The sequence below is a fragment of the Pelophylax lessonae genome (assembly GCF_965119305.1).
Source record: "Pelophylax lessonae genome assembly, chromosome: 10".
Taxonomy (NCBI): domain Eukaryota; kingdom Metazoa; phylum Chordata; class Amphibia; order Anura; family Ranidae; genus Pelophylax; species Pelophylax lessonae.
Genome location: NC_138777.1, coordinates 197,867,917 through 197,883,384, shown reverse-complemented (window position 1 = coordinate 197,883,384; position 15,468 = coordinate 197,867,917). Strand labels below are relative to the sequence as shown.

The 15,468-nt window shown below is 42.7% G+C and overlaps 1 protein-coding gene across 1 annotated transcript in view; it reads left to right on the top strand.

Annotated features, from left to right (window-relative positions):
* Positions 1–15,468, top strand: part of CDH11 (cadherin 11) — a 218,964-nt gene that overhangs the window by 136,425 nt on the left and 67,071 nt on the right. The window contains exon 3 of the mRNA XM_082270380.1: positions 7,409–7,703. Coding sequence (XP_082126506.1) covers positions 7,409–7,703 — 295 coding nt within the window. The remainder of the gene's footprint in view (positions 1–7,408; positions 7,704–15,468) is intronic.

Sequence of the window (15,468 nt, the reverse complement as noted above, 5' to 3'; positions counted from 1 at the left end):
AACAAAATTGTTCACATTTTTTTATATAAAATTCCCCCCAAAAAAATATAAAAATCAAAATTTTTTAACATTTTCAGCCGATTTGGTTGGTAAAAAAAATCACAAAAAGCGTATTTTGATTGGTTTGCGCAAAAGTTATCGCGTTTACTAACATAGGGAAAGATTTTTGTCATTTTTGTTGTTTTGTTTTTTTTAACGAGTAATGGCGGCGATCTGCGATTTTTTTTGCGGGACTGTGACATTGCGGCGGACAGATCGGACCCTTGACTGACATTTTTGACACTTTTGGCGGTACCAGTGACATTACTACAGTAATCAGTGCTATACATATGCACTGTTACTGTAAAATGACACTGGTAGTGAAGGGGTTAACTTTATTTGAGAGGGAGGGGTGGTGTGTGTCCCTAGGGGCGTGATTCTTACTGTGATTGGCTGTGGCTTGAAGTGTAGGAACAGTGATCAATGGTCCTACATAGTAGAACTGTATGATCACTATTCATACACAGGGGAGAATGACAGGCGGCTTGTTTATATCAGCTGTCTGCCTTTCTCCTGCTGTCACGGACGATGTGGTTACCACTTACCTTTGTTATTCGTTTATCCTTACTGTGAATAAATCAATTTTATTGTACCCATTGCTGACTGTGCATGGATTTTTTCTGCATCTATACCACTTCTGTTCGTGACCCACTTTTTGTTCATTATGTTTGCAATTCATATTTTCCTCAATGAACTGTAGCTTCCCAGTGCCGGTGTTCCGTGAGAATTACCTACCCTGTGAGAATTACCTACCCCTCGTCACTTCCGGCCAGAAGCATCTGAGCAGCGCAGCAGTGCGCATGCTCAGAGCGCCGGATACCTAATGGCAGAACAGAGGAGCTTACCAGTGCGCATGCGCACTAGTATAAAACGATCACGGTATACCGTGAAAAAAACCTACCGACGCGGCGCTTACCTAAAACAGCTGTGCTGACATACGAGTCATCCCCGCACCTGTCCCGGTCACTTCCCTGCTCTCGGCAAGTAAATATAAAAGCGGCTTTCGGCTCAGTGATTTATGTTTTCATACAGCCGCTGCCGCTTTTATATTTACTATCCGAGAGCAGGGAAGTGACCGGGACAGGAGCGGAGATCACTCGTATTTCAAAAACAGCTGTTTTAATGTACCCGCTGCATTACATACAGTGCGGAGTACCGGAAGTGACGAGGGGTAGGTTTTTCTCACGGGTAGGTAATTCTCACGGAACACCGGCAGCACTCATGCAGCCCCACACCATGACACTTCCAACACCATGCTTGACCGTAGGCAAAACACACTTGTCTTTGTACTCCTCACCTGGTTGCCGCCACGCACTCTTGACACCATCTGAACCAAATATGCTTTTCTTGGTCTCATCAGACCACAGGACATGGTTCCAGTAATCAATGTCCTTAGTCGGCTTGTCTTTAGCAAACTATTTCCACTTTTTAAAACTCTGGTCCGACCGCATCTGGAGTATTCTGTCCAGTTCTGGTCGCCAGTCCTCAGGAGGGATGTGTTGGAGCTGGAGAGAGTCCAGAGAAGGGCAACTAAACTGATTAGGGGGTTGGAGGACCTTAACTATGAAGAGCGGCTGCAATGGCTCGATTTATTCTCCCTGGAGAAGAGACGTCTGAGGTGGGACATGATTGCAATTTATAAATATCTTAATGGGGATCTCAGCTTAGAAAAAAAGCTGTTCATTCGAAGGAATTGCATGAGGACTCGAGGACATACAATGCGATTAGAGGAGAAACGTTTTAACCTCAGGCAACGAGGAGGGTTCTTTACTGTTAGGGCTACAAAATTGTGGAATTGTCTACCACAAGAGGTGGTTTCTGCGGGAAGTATGGTGGCTTTCAAAAGACTCTTAGACTTACATCTCAAGGATCATGACATAAGGGCTATGTGAGATGATTACAGCCACACACACCTACACAGGTTGAACTGGATGGACTATTGTCTTTATTCAACCTCACAAACTATTTAACTATGTAACTATGTAACTATTTTTGGTGGCTTTCTTGTGCATCATCTTTGGAAGAGGCTTCCTTCTGGGATGACAGCAACGCAGACACATTTGTTGCAGTGTGCCGCGTATGGTCTAAGCCCTCACAGGCTGACCCCCCCACCTCTTCAACCTCTGCAGCAATGCTGGCAGCACTCATACGTCTATTTCCCAAAGAAAACCTCTGGATATGATGCTGAGCATGTGCACTCAACTTCTTTGGTCGATCACCGGGAGGCCTGTTCTGAGTGGAACCTGTCCTGTTACACTGCTGTATGGTCTTGGCCACCCTGCTACAGCTCAGTTTCAGGGTCTTGGCAATCTTCTTATAGCCTTGGCCATCTTTATGTAGAGCAAAAATTCTTTTTTTCAGATTCTCAGAGAGTTCTTTGCCAGTTCAGGTGCCATGTTGAACTTCCAGTGACCAGTATGAGAGAGTGACATCTGAGACCTTGTAACACTAACGCGTCACATGACACCGGGGAGGGAAAATTTCTAATTGGGCCCAATTTGGACATGTTCACTTAGGGGTGTACTCACTTTTGTTGCCAGCGGTTTAGACATTAATGGCTGTGTGTTGAGTTATTTTGAGGGGACAGAAAATGTACACTGTTATACAAGCTGTACACTCACTACTTTACATTGTAGCAAAGTGTCATTTCTTCAGTGTTGTCACATGAAAAGGTATAATAAAATACTTACAAAAATGTGAGGGGTGTACTCACTTTTGTGAGATACTGTATGAACTAGAAGGTTTCAAAGGATGCTAATTTAGGGCTTGGCACTTAATAAAACACGATTTGCGTCCCGATGAGTTTGCCTACTGGAAATAATGCAAGCGTTTTCTATACCAAACCGTACGCGGTTCCCCCGCTGGGACGGAGTAAATAGACGGAATCATTTATAGAATATTCAGCCATCCCATACCGCTTTATTTCTCACTCCTGATTGTTCTGGTACTTGCTCTCAGTTGGATTTCAGTGAAATGTTTATCAGCAATATCATTTCTGTATTTGGCCAGTAAATGTTTATGTGGGATGTGCATGCCTGCAAGCAGAATGGCTTCACATGCAGGAAAAACGGGGCTTGTTAAAAAGGCATTTCATTCCATCTCTGGTTTAAATCAATTCAACTGTATTTGCATAGTCACATACCAGAATCCCGTTCTTATTTTTGAAAATTAGCTGCGCTTGCTTTGAAAAACATTTCAGGGTGTATTAACTAGTGATCGACCGATATCGTTTTTATAATTCCGATACCGATACCAATATTTTGGTCATCGGATATCGGCTGATATTTTCAGACATTTAAAAAAATATATTTTTTTAAATTTTTTTTTCCACAGGTACTGTTGTGGAGGGATCTGGGGGTCTAAAAGACCCCAAAACCCTCCTCTGCACTTGAAAGCATTGAATGCTGTCATTTTTTTGAATTTGGCACCGAGTACCGGGAAAAAAAACTAAAGGTACATTGCAAAAAAAATTAAAACAAATTAATAAATAATTAAACATATATGACGTCACAGGAAGTGACGAAACACGTAAGATTGGAACGCATAGCGTAATTACGTCACGTCAGGTGGAACGCAAGCCGGAAGCTCCGCTCGCCACTCTGCAGAGAGGACGTGCAGCTCGCTAGCTGACCGCTGACAGACGCTTTTTATTACCTGTACTATTTTACCTGCTTTTAACCCACATTGTGGGTAATAAACATTTAATCTTACTACACCATCTGGAGCATTTTTTTCTCCTATATACCCTTGGTTTGCTTGCCCCGGTGAGAGGAGGAACCCTGTACCAGCCCACTGGAAATCTAAAGGGGAACCCATCCCAGTCCAGGGGGCAATTAAGCGTGAATGTTCCTAATGCCATAAGGCATATAGGACCCATTGGATATGGTAAGTCATTTAATTTACCCACACCACAGTGAAACAAACCGATGTCACAGAATTTATGGATATCCACTTTTGAGCACCTGTACTTTTGAAGCTACTGGATAAACACAACCACTCAAGGACTTTATTATTTGAGCTGTTTGGGCACAACAGTCACTTACTTTGGACTTTATATATTCATATTTGATCATTCACTTTTTTTTTATTACTACTATGTATTGATTTATTTATATTATCATTATTTGTAAAAGTCACTGATGTAAATTAGGATATTTATCACTTGTCATATATTATTTGCCTATTTTCTAATTATTTGTCAGTTTAGTGAACCATTACTGGATTTCACCACTAGGGTTACATTCAGCAAGCGCTGCAGCTGGCCTTATTTTTAAGGCTAAGTTTTCAATTAAAAATATATATCTTTTTTTTATCACGTGCTTTTTATGGTAAAGGAGAGATCTGGGGTCTTATAGGCCCCAAATGTCTCCAAAAAGAGAACACATCGTGCCTTATTTTTATCACAAGAGATGTTTGCATTTCTTGGAGTTGGAGTAAAAATGAAGAGACTGTAAAAATAAAAAAAAGTAACAAAATAAATATTAATCATAATTAATTATTTTTTTTAAAGGGCCCCGTCCCTCCGTGCTTGCACATAAAATTGAACGCATATGAATGTCATGAACGTGTAAACGGTGTACACGCCACACATGTGAGGTATTGCCACAAACGTTATAGCGAGAGCAATAATTCTAAATAATAATAATATATAATAATAATTATAATATAATAAATAAATATATAATAAAATAATAAATATTAATTCTATAATAATAATAGACCTCCTTTGTAACTCTAAACTGATAACCTGTAAAAATGTTTAAAACTTTGCTTACGGAGATTTTTAAGTATCGTAGCTTGTCTAAAGGGTCGCAACGTCATCTTTTATATCTTACCAAAAATTAGCTGATATAGTCTGTTTTTTCTGCACTAAAATGAATTATATTTTTTTTCAAGAGTATTTTTTCACAAAAAATTGAGTTTGCTCAAATACTGTGTGAAAATTGCAACGACCGCCATTTTATTCTCTAGGACCTCTGCTTAAAAGAAAATAGATATATAATGGTGGGGGGTTCTAAGTAGTTTTATAGCAAAAAAAAAAATGCTGATGTTTACTTGTAAACAAAAAACTTCATAATAGGCCTTAAAGGGTAACTCCACTTTTCTAGGGGGAAAAAAATCAGCAAATAAAGAAAAACAATATAGCGTATACAATTGCAAAACAAATCATATTGTAATTGAATGTTTTTAAAAATGACCTTTCCTTTTCAATCTGATTTTCTGAAAAAGCAAGGCAATATGGCCGCCTGGAGCTTTTCTGTACACAGAATGTGTACTGACCACACCCCAGAAACATAATTCCCTGCTTGTGTGATTGGCTCACCAATTTTCCCAGAAGTCTGTTTAAGATACAAGTCAGATTTCTGGCATCCCCTGCAACAAAAATTTAATTTTTGGTGAGATACTCCCAATAGGAACACGTTTAAAAGGATGCAAGCCCAGCAGATTTCCTCAATAGTGCCCTGCAGCTGCCACAGCTGATAGATAATTAAGAAACCACTTCCATTAGACCCACTCAGCACAGAGGAACAAACAATGATTTCTTCAGAATAACAAAAGGTAGAAATCTGCAACAAAGTTTGTTAAAATCCTTGTAATGTACGGAGATCATCCAGAGGGGAATGTTTTTTCTCAACAAAAGTGGAGTTACGCTTTAAAGTAGATATACTCCTAAAACATCCCCCCCCCCTAAATGGGTGAATTTGTGAGATTCTGCTTCTTCATTGCCTAAGACATTCCAGACATGCTCAATATTCCTGCTTCAGGCTCTTTTCTTAATAGTGCAGCCAAAAAAAACTAATATGAGCGACTGTTGACTTTTATCTTTCACTTAGTGAATTTTGTGTTTTGCTTGGCATCTTCCTTTAAGCTGAGTAATTGTATCCTTACATTTGGTTCAGTTTGGAGATTTGCTTTGGCTGAAACGATAATGATAATTTCAAGCTGAACTCCGGCTATGAAAACTTTCCTTGAAATATATTCCTTAACGGTCACAAAGGATATAAGTATGCCTCTGGGGCACCAAATGCTTTTGCAAACCCAAATATTACCTTGTAAAGTCATCGGTGACCCCCTCACTGTGTTGCACATTGCCTGTGCAGAGAGCAGAGCTGTGGGAGGGACCTGGTAGGACCACCCACTACAGGCTTCCTGTAGAGAACTACAGGAGGGGCGGAGACAAGACCAGTCACTCTGCACAAGGAGAGGGAGCAGCTGTGAGCGGTCTTTATTACAGGAAGCTCCTGCACAGAGGGAAAATATCACACTGGAATACTGCACAGATTTGGAAGAAAAGCACACAGCACACCAAGATTCAGATAGGAATATAATTATTTATTATTTATTTATTTTCAGGTACTTATATAGCGCTGTCAATTTACGCAGTGCTTATTATGAATCTTTTATTTGGACAGAGTTTTGCTTAGTGCAGTTTTAAGTATATATCAAGGCTAAACCCTTTTCTTGCTTAGGGGAAGGGGAGGGGGCATTAACAATAGGCAGTTGGGATGTGGTTTTACCACTCCCTGACTGCCCCCTTTAACCACTTAAGGACCACCCCACGTTGATTTACTGCGGCAGGGTGGCCCTTAAGCACAAAATCGCGTACCTGTACGGGATTTTTTAGAAAGGCTCCAGGGGGCGCGCACACACCGCCGGAGCTGCCCTCCCCCTGTGATTGGACACAGCAGAAGCCAATCAGCGGGTGTCCACCAGCCACCCACGATCGTTCAGGAGAATGACAGAAAGGCGGTCTGCCTATGTAAATAAGGCGGATCGCCATTTTGTCAGACAGGAAGAGAGAGATCTTGTGTTCCTACTAACAAGGAACACAGATCTCTCTTCCTGCAGTCAGCCCACACGGTTAGCAAGCACTCCCTAGGAGCACACTTAATCCTTTGATTGCCTCTGGTGTTAACCCCTTCCCTGCCAGTGTCATTTGAACAGTAACAGTGCATAATTTTAGCACTGATCACTGTATTGGTATCACTTGTTCCCACAAAGTGTCACTGGTGTCAGAGAAACCCAACAGGGGTTTTAATCTTTTCCCAACAAGAAATGAGAATGCTCAAACCTGCTCCAGCCTTAACCAATTAGAACAGGAAACTGGTGCACAGCCCGCAAGCCAAACAAAAGTCCAGTCTATAGAAAAATGCCAGAACCCGGTCACTGATTGGCCGCAGATAGCTGTTATAATACAATATGGTTCTCAATCAAAGCATGGGAGAGAAACGGGTTTCGGTGATGAAGCCTTTTAACCCTTTCCCACTTCATCCCTAACTAAGAAAAAATGGTGGCCCTCTATACACTTTAACAGATACAAATGAACTGTAGAGATGATCCGTATTAATCTATTTGTGTCCTATTACAGCTACATTCAGATGTGGACTCCGGGGACGGGAAGATTAAGTACATACTCTCAGGGGAAGGCGCTGGGACCATTTTTGTTATCGATGACAAATCAGGGAATATTCATGCAACCAAGACCTTGGACCGAGAAGAACGGGCCCAGTATACGTTAATGGCGCAGGCGGTGGACCGAGAAACCAATAAGCCCTTGGAACCACCTTCGGAATTTATCGTTAAAGTCCAGGATATAAATGATAACCCCCCAGAGTTCCTACATGAAAACTACCATGCCAACGTGCCGGAGATGTCTAATGTGGGTATGTACCATTCTGGATTATTTTACCTTCATGTCAAGTTCACCTCTGTAGGTTTTGCCCCACTATTGTTTAAATCCAGTTTACTGATAATGAAATCTGCCAGCACAGTACAGGCAGCAAGAATGATGGTAAACATGCCCCCCTCCCCAAGCCGTATTCTTGACATTATTGACCTGATGTGGCCCAGCATTGTTTGGACAATGTGATTGACCAACTATGTAAACCCACCTAGAAAATTAGGGGAGCCGCTCCAGATTCCCGTATGTTCCAAGACTGGTGATTAATGTTGGGGGTGCAAGCTGAGGAGGAACACGTTCTGGCTCGTAGTATACAGTCCAGGGAAAGGAGGTAACCTCAATCTCATACACCTTGAGAGTCCAATAGTCACAGTAGTAAAAGCAGCCTCAGCCTGGCTCTGTCCAGGCCACGTCACTCCAACACGTCCCACGGCGGTTAGTCTTAACCTCTATGACTAAGCCCCATGGGTGGGGTGAAACACGTTGAGACTGAGGCTGCTTTTACTACTGTGACTTGTCAGGCTCTGATGGTGTGCAGCATTGTTCATCAATGCCGCCTATCAGTGCCCCTCAGTACAGCCTATCCGTGCGGCCTATCAATGCTCTTCAATGCCGCCTATCAGTGCCCATCAGTGCTGCCTATCAGTCCCGCCTATCAGTGTCCATCAGTGCCACCTATCAATGCTCATCAATGCCACCTATCAGCGCCCATCAGTGCTGCCCACCAGTGCCGCCTATCAGTGCCTCCTCAGCATGACTCTTAGCTGAAAGCGTCTCTTTCATACAGCCAACAGTTTTTAGTGACATTTCCCCCTCCCTCCTCCTTCACACAGATGGGAGAGGAGAGAGCTGATCTTCTCCTTCTCCTCCCACCCTCCTCCTTCTGTGTGCACCACAAGAAGTGTGAAGCCCAGCAACTGAATGATCAAATTGATCACATAGGAGGAGAGGGTGGGAGGAAAAGAAGGAAATCGTCTCTTTTCTCTCCCATCACTGCAAAGGGAGGGGGGAACTGTCAGTGCAGGCTCCGGGCTGTATGAGAGAGATGCTCTCAGCTCAGAGCCCTGCAGCCAGCAACCCCGCTGGGGCCTCCAAAAAGTGGCAGAACGCTTGGGGCCCAGTCGCAAGGGCAACCTTTGCAACCCTGGTGGTTCCGCCACTGACTAGCAGATTAAAATAAACTAACAAGGCCATCTACTACAATGCCACCTCTATCAAATGCACCAACTACTGGGAACTAGCCCAAAAATTCCACCAAAGGTGGTATTTTACCCCAGTTCAACTGGTCAAATTCACAAACATAGATGATGACACCTGCTGGCGTGAATGTGGCTGTACAGGATCTCTACTCCATATCTTATGGAAATGCCCACACATTGGTAGCTTCTGGAACAAAATGTTCTCGTTGATATCAGACATAACTGGATGCCTTACATCCCCCTCACCGGCCCGGCGATTCTGAGGTAAAGAATTTAAAAATTCCCACGTAGTCACAGAGTCTTAGTCATCCACATACTTTCAGGGGCTAGACTGATGATTACAAGGAAATGGCGATGTAAGTTAGTGCCTAACATAACAGATGGTACATTCCAGGTAAACCTAGTCAAGGGTTATGAAGAGAGCATAGCAATTCAGTCCGGTTCAAATAAGAAATATCTCAGTGTTTGGAACATTTGGCCTTCACAGTAAAGCTAATTATTATTTGTTATAATGCCTCCAACAGTTTTAGGGCCAGTTTACACCATAGAAACGCAGATGCATTTCAGATGCTTTTTTGCAATTTTGATGTGCTCCGATGCCTTTTTGATGCAGTCCAGTGTATTTCCCATCCCCCCCCACTTCTTTTTTCTTAACCTTGAGGGCCAGTTCACACCATAGAAACACAGTCCGGATGCGTTTCAAGTGCTTTTCTGCATGCGTGTTTTTGACGTGTTTTTCACGAGTTTTTGATGCAGTCCAGTGCCCCCCCCCCCTCTTTTTTCTTAACCTTAACTACTTGCCGACTGCCGCAAGTAAATTTACTGATCTTTGTTTTTACACTAGGAGACCTGTCCCTGCACAGTAAGAATCACCCCCCTAGGACACACTTAACCCCTCCCTGTCCAATACAGTTAACCCCTTCCCTGCCAGTGTCATTTTTGCAGTAACAGTGCATATATATAGCACTGATTACTGCAGTAATGTCACTGGTACCCCCAAAAGTGTCAAAAATGTCAGTCAAGGGTCCGATCTGTCCGCCGCAATGTCGCAGTACCGCAAAAAAAAATCGCAGATCGCCACCATTACTCGTTAAAAAAAAAACACCAAAAATGACAAAAATCTTTCCCTTTTGCGCAAACCAATCAAAATATGCTTTTTGCGATTTTTTTTACCAAACATATGTAGCGTAAAACAATTTGGCCGAAAATGTTAAAAAATTTTGATTTTTACATTTTTTTGGGGGGGAATTTCATATAAAAAAAAGTGAAAAATATTGTTATTTTTGCAAAAATTACGCTCTTTTTTTGTTTATAGCGCATGATCAAAAAATCGCACAGGTAATCAAATACCACCAAAAGAAAGCTCTGTTTGTGGGAAAAAAAGGACATCAAATTTGTTTGGGTACAGCGTCGCACGACCGCGCAATTGTCCGTTAAAGTCACACAGTAAAAAATCCCAAAAAACCCCCTGGTCAGGAAGGGGGTAAAATCTTCCGGGGCTTAAGTGGTTAAATAAGGACATGTATGTTCCAGGGTGTCTTTGATGCGTTTTTGGTGCATTCCACCCCCCTTTTTTCTTAACCTTGAGGGCCAGTTCACATCATAGAAACACAGTTCGAATGTGTTTCCAGATGCTTTTCTGAATGCGTGTTTTGACGTAGTTTTTATGCAGTCCAGTGCATCCCCCCTCTTTTTTTTTAACCTTAAATAAGGGCATGTGTGTTCCAATGCATTTTTGGTGTGTTTTTGATGCAGTCCAGAGCATCCCCCCTCTCTTTTTTCTTAACCTTGAGGGCCAGTTCACACCATAGAAACACGGTCCGGATGCATTCTAGATGCTTTCCTGCATGCGCGTTTTTGATGCAGTCCAGTGCATTCCCCCCCCCCCCCTTTTTTCTTAACCCTAAATAAGTACATGCATGTTCCAGTGCATTTTTAAATGCATTTTTGATGTGTTTAGGTGCATTCCGGTGTGTTTTTCGGTGTGTTTTTGATGCGTTTTTGATGTGTTTAGGAGGTTTCTGGTGTGTTCCAGTGCGTTTTTGATGCATTTTACAACGTTCCAGTACAGTCTAGTGCAGGAAAAATGCAGCATGTTTTATATTGTTTTCTGGAACTGGAATACACTGGAACTGCAAGCACTGGTGTGAACTTTGCCATTGAAAACCATATAAACTACTTTTCATGTGTTTTTGATGCAGAAAAAAAAAAATGCACTGGAATGCATGTGGTGTGAACTGGCCCTAAATAAGGACATGTGCGTTCCAGTACGTTTTTGGTGCACTTTACAGCATTACAGTCCAGTCCAGTGCAGGAAAAATGCAGCATGTTCTTTCTATATTTGTTTCTGGAACTGGAATGTCGATCGAAAAACAAAAATAGCTCATATAATTGTGGCATCAATTGTTTTTCGATTCTTTAAAAAAAAAAAAAAAAAAACGACATGTTGGATTAGGCACTTTCAGTTGCAGCACAAAAATCACGTTTCGCAGCTGGCACACTAATGATACAAAAAACAAACGATTCGACAATTGACGAACATTTTGTAAATTTTTCGACTCGTCTATGACCTGCCTAATTCTGTGTTTTTATTTTAAACTATTTATTGCATCATATTCATATCTATACATGGTCGCTGTACATTATTTTTATGTTCGTATTTTATATGCAGTGTAGTGGCGCCCTCTAGTGTCTGCCTTTGTAACAGTCAGTTGAAAAGCTTGCAAGAGTAATCCAAGGACACTGAGATAGGAGAACTGTAAAGCGCTGTCACTGTGATGCACTAAGATGCAGGAACTGTAGCATGTATGTACATTGAGCAGATATGGCTGCCACCAGATCTATATCAAATTATATATATATATATTAAAATATATAAATATATATTATATAAAAAATTCAGTTTTTACTGTTTGGGGCTGACATCATTCAGCTCCTTGCTTGCCTTAGCATTTTTAGGCCTTTTGGCTTTAATACATTTTGGGTCACTAATCAAGAGCAAGTAGGGAGATCTAGAAGTGGTGGGCATGGAGTAAAGTAACATGAATACATTTCTGACATGTGTAAGAACTCGTCCCTTCTGAATCACTCTTCGCCCCCTACCCACCGCTGAACACCGTCCCCTGGTTCCACCTCCTACCCATCTCTGAGCACTGTCCCCTGGTTCCACCTCCTACCCACCTCTGAGCACCCTCCCCTTGTTCCACCACCTACCCACCTCTGAGCACCGTCCCCTGGTTCCACCTCCTAACCACCTCTGAGCACCATCCTCTGGTTCCACCTCCTACCCACCTCTGAGCACCATACCCTGGTTCCAACTCCTACCCACCTCTGAGCACCCTCCCCTTGTTCCACCACCTACCCACCTCTGAGTTCCGTCCCCTGGTTCCACCTCCTACCCACCTCTGAGCACCCTCCCCTTGTTCCACCTCCTACCCACCTCTGAGCACCGTCCCCTGGTTCCACCTCCTACCCACCTCTGAGCACCATCCTCTGGTTCCACCTCCTACCCACCTCTGAGCACCATCCTCTGGTTCCACCTCCTACCCACCTCTGAGCACCATCCTCTGGTTCCACCTCCTACCCACCTCTGAGCACCATCCTCTGGTTCCACTTCCTACCCACCTCTGAGCAACGTCCCCTGTTTCCACCTCATACCCACCTCTGAGCACCGTCCCCTGGTTCCACCTCCTACCCACCTCTGAGCAACGTCCCCTGGTTCCACCTCCTACCCACCTCTGAGCACTGTCCCCTGGTTCCACCTCCTACCCACCTCTGAGCACCGCCCCCTGGTTCCACCTCCTACCCCATTCTGAGCACCATCCCCTGGTTCCGCCTCCTACCCACCTCTGAGCTCCATCCTCTGGATCCACCTTCTACCCACCTCTGAGCACTGAGCACCATCCTCTGGTTCCACCTCCTACCCACCTCTGAGCACCATACCCTGGTTCCACCCCCTACCCACCTCTGAGCACCGCCCCCTCGTTCGACCTCCTACCCACCTCTGAGCACCATCCCCTGGTTCCACCTCCTGAAGGTTACTGAACCAAGTATAATTTGTATGAAATTTGATAGACCCTACCCCAGCAACAATAGACCCCCAACACAACAATACATCCCCCAGCAACAATGGACCCCGCCAACAAAATATCACTCCAGCAACAATAGACCCCCAGCAGCAACAACAGATCTCCCAGTAGCCAGCATCAATAGACCCTCCAGCAGCCAGCAACAATAGACGTCTCTCTCAACAGTAGATTCCTCCTAGCAACAACTGACCCCTACACAAAAATAGATGCTCACCAGCGACAAAAGATACCTCATCAGGCAGCATCAATAGACCCTGCAGCACACCCAAACACTCCTTGTCATAAAATACATTCAGTGCTGAAGGTGCCGGAACTGCGTTCCCACACGTTCCCGGTGAGAAAAAGCCCTGCATGTCCCAATATACAGAAATTGTATTTTTCAGAAATGCTCCTGAAGCGGTATTAACCCCTTCTGGACTGGAAGGATTTTCCCCCTTAATGACCAGACCCTATTTTGCGATTCGGCACTGCATTACATTAACAGACAATTGCGCAGTCGTTCAACACTGTACCTAAATAAGATTGGACCCCTAACTAACATTTTTGACAATTTTGGGGGGACCAGTGACATTACTACAGTAATCAGTGCTAAAAATATGCACTGTTACTGTAACAATGACACTGGCAGGGAAGGGGTTAACACAGTGGGGGATCAAGGGGTTAAATGTGTACCTAGGGGTGTGTTTCTAACTGTATGGGGGCGTGGCTTGTGAAATGATCACAGAGATCTGTGATCCTATATAGCAGGATCACAGGCGCTCTGTGATCATTCCAGGGAGAAGGACGGTCAGCTGTGTTTACAACATCCGACCGTCCTTCTCTCTAAGCGGGGAAGGATCGCGGGTGTCAGGCGGCAATTGGAGCCGCCTGCCCCGTGCATCTGTGTACCTGCTGACGAGCGGGGGCGGGGGCGCGCCACTGGCGGCATGCGCTCGCCCCCCTACCTGCAGGCGCGCAACCGACGTGTATGTACGTCGGTTCATGCAGGAGGGGCTGCCCGCCGCGAGCGGTCGGGAAGCGGTTAAGGGGCAAATCCTTCCGTTCCAGAAGTAGTTAAAGAAAGAAAGCCTAAAAAAGAAAGCAAATGTAAGAATTTGCAAGCTGCAATATAATAAATGTTTGCTTTTGGGTTTATTATTGCTGTAAGATAAGCCAGGAGTTGTATTAGAACGTCACACGGGTGTTTTTGCCTTACAGTGACCTACTAACATAACACGGAATGATATGATAAGCCATTTACATCCCGCAATGCTCAGATGTATTTCCTTCAGTGCAATTCACACATTTCCCACAAAACACAATTATATTCATGTGATTCAAACAGCGAGAACCTTTTTTCTTGAGGTCACACAAATTACATTCACATATGAGAAAGCTCTGAAATCCCCCTGCAATCAAAGTACTTAGGAGAGAAGCGTGGAAGCGTTGCGTTACCTTTCATGGTCTTTCAGTTTTCTCTCTGCAACTCCACTTTTGACTACCTGTCTAAAATCCTCCATACATTAACCACGTCTGGACCGGAAGGATTTGCCCCCTTAATGACCAGGCCCTATTTTGCGATTCAGGACTGCGCTACTTTAACCACTTAAGTCCCGGAGGATTTGGCTGCTCAACGACCAGGCCCTATTTTACGATTCGGCACTGCGTGACTTTAACTGACAATTGCGCGGTTGTGCGATGCTGTACCCAAATGAAATTGACGTCCTTTTTTTTACCCCAAACAGAGCTTTCTTTTGGTGGTATTTGATCACCTGTGCGATTTTTATTTTTTGCGCTATAAATAAATAAATAGCGACAATTTTAAAAATATCAATATTTTTCACATTTTTTTTATATGAAATTCTCAAAAAAAAAGTAAAAATCAAATTTTTTTAACATTTTAGGGCAATTTGTTTTCTGCTACATATTTTTAGTAAAAAAAAAAAAATCGCAATAAGCGTATTTTGATTGGTTTGCGCAAAAGTTATTGCGTTTACTAACTACGGGAAAGATTTATGTAATTTCAATAATTTATATGAAATTCTCAAAAAAAAAAAAAAAAATTAAATTTTTTTAACATTTTAGGGCAATTTTGTTTTCTGCTACATATTTTTGGTAAAAAAAAAAACGCAATAAGTGTATTTTGATTGGTTTGCGCAAAAGTTTTATGCATATACTAACTACGGGAAAGATTTATGTAATTTCAATAATTTATATGAAATTCTCAAAAAAAAAAAAATTAAATTTTTTTAACATTTTAGGGCAATTTTGTTTTCTGCTGCATATTTTTGGTAAAAAAAAAAATGCAATAAGCGTATTTTGATTGGTTTGCGCAAAAGTTTTATGCATATACTAACTACGGGAAAGATTTATGTAATTTCAATAATTTATATGAAATTCTCAAAAATAAAAAGTAAAAATCAAATTTTTTTAACATTTTAGGGCAATTTTGTTTTCTGCTACATATTTTTGGTAAAAAAAA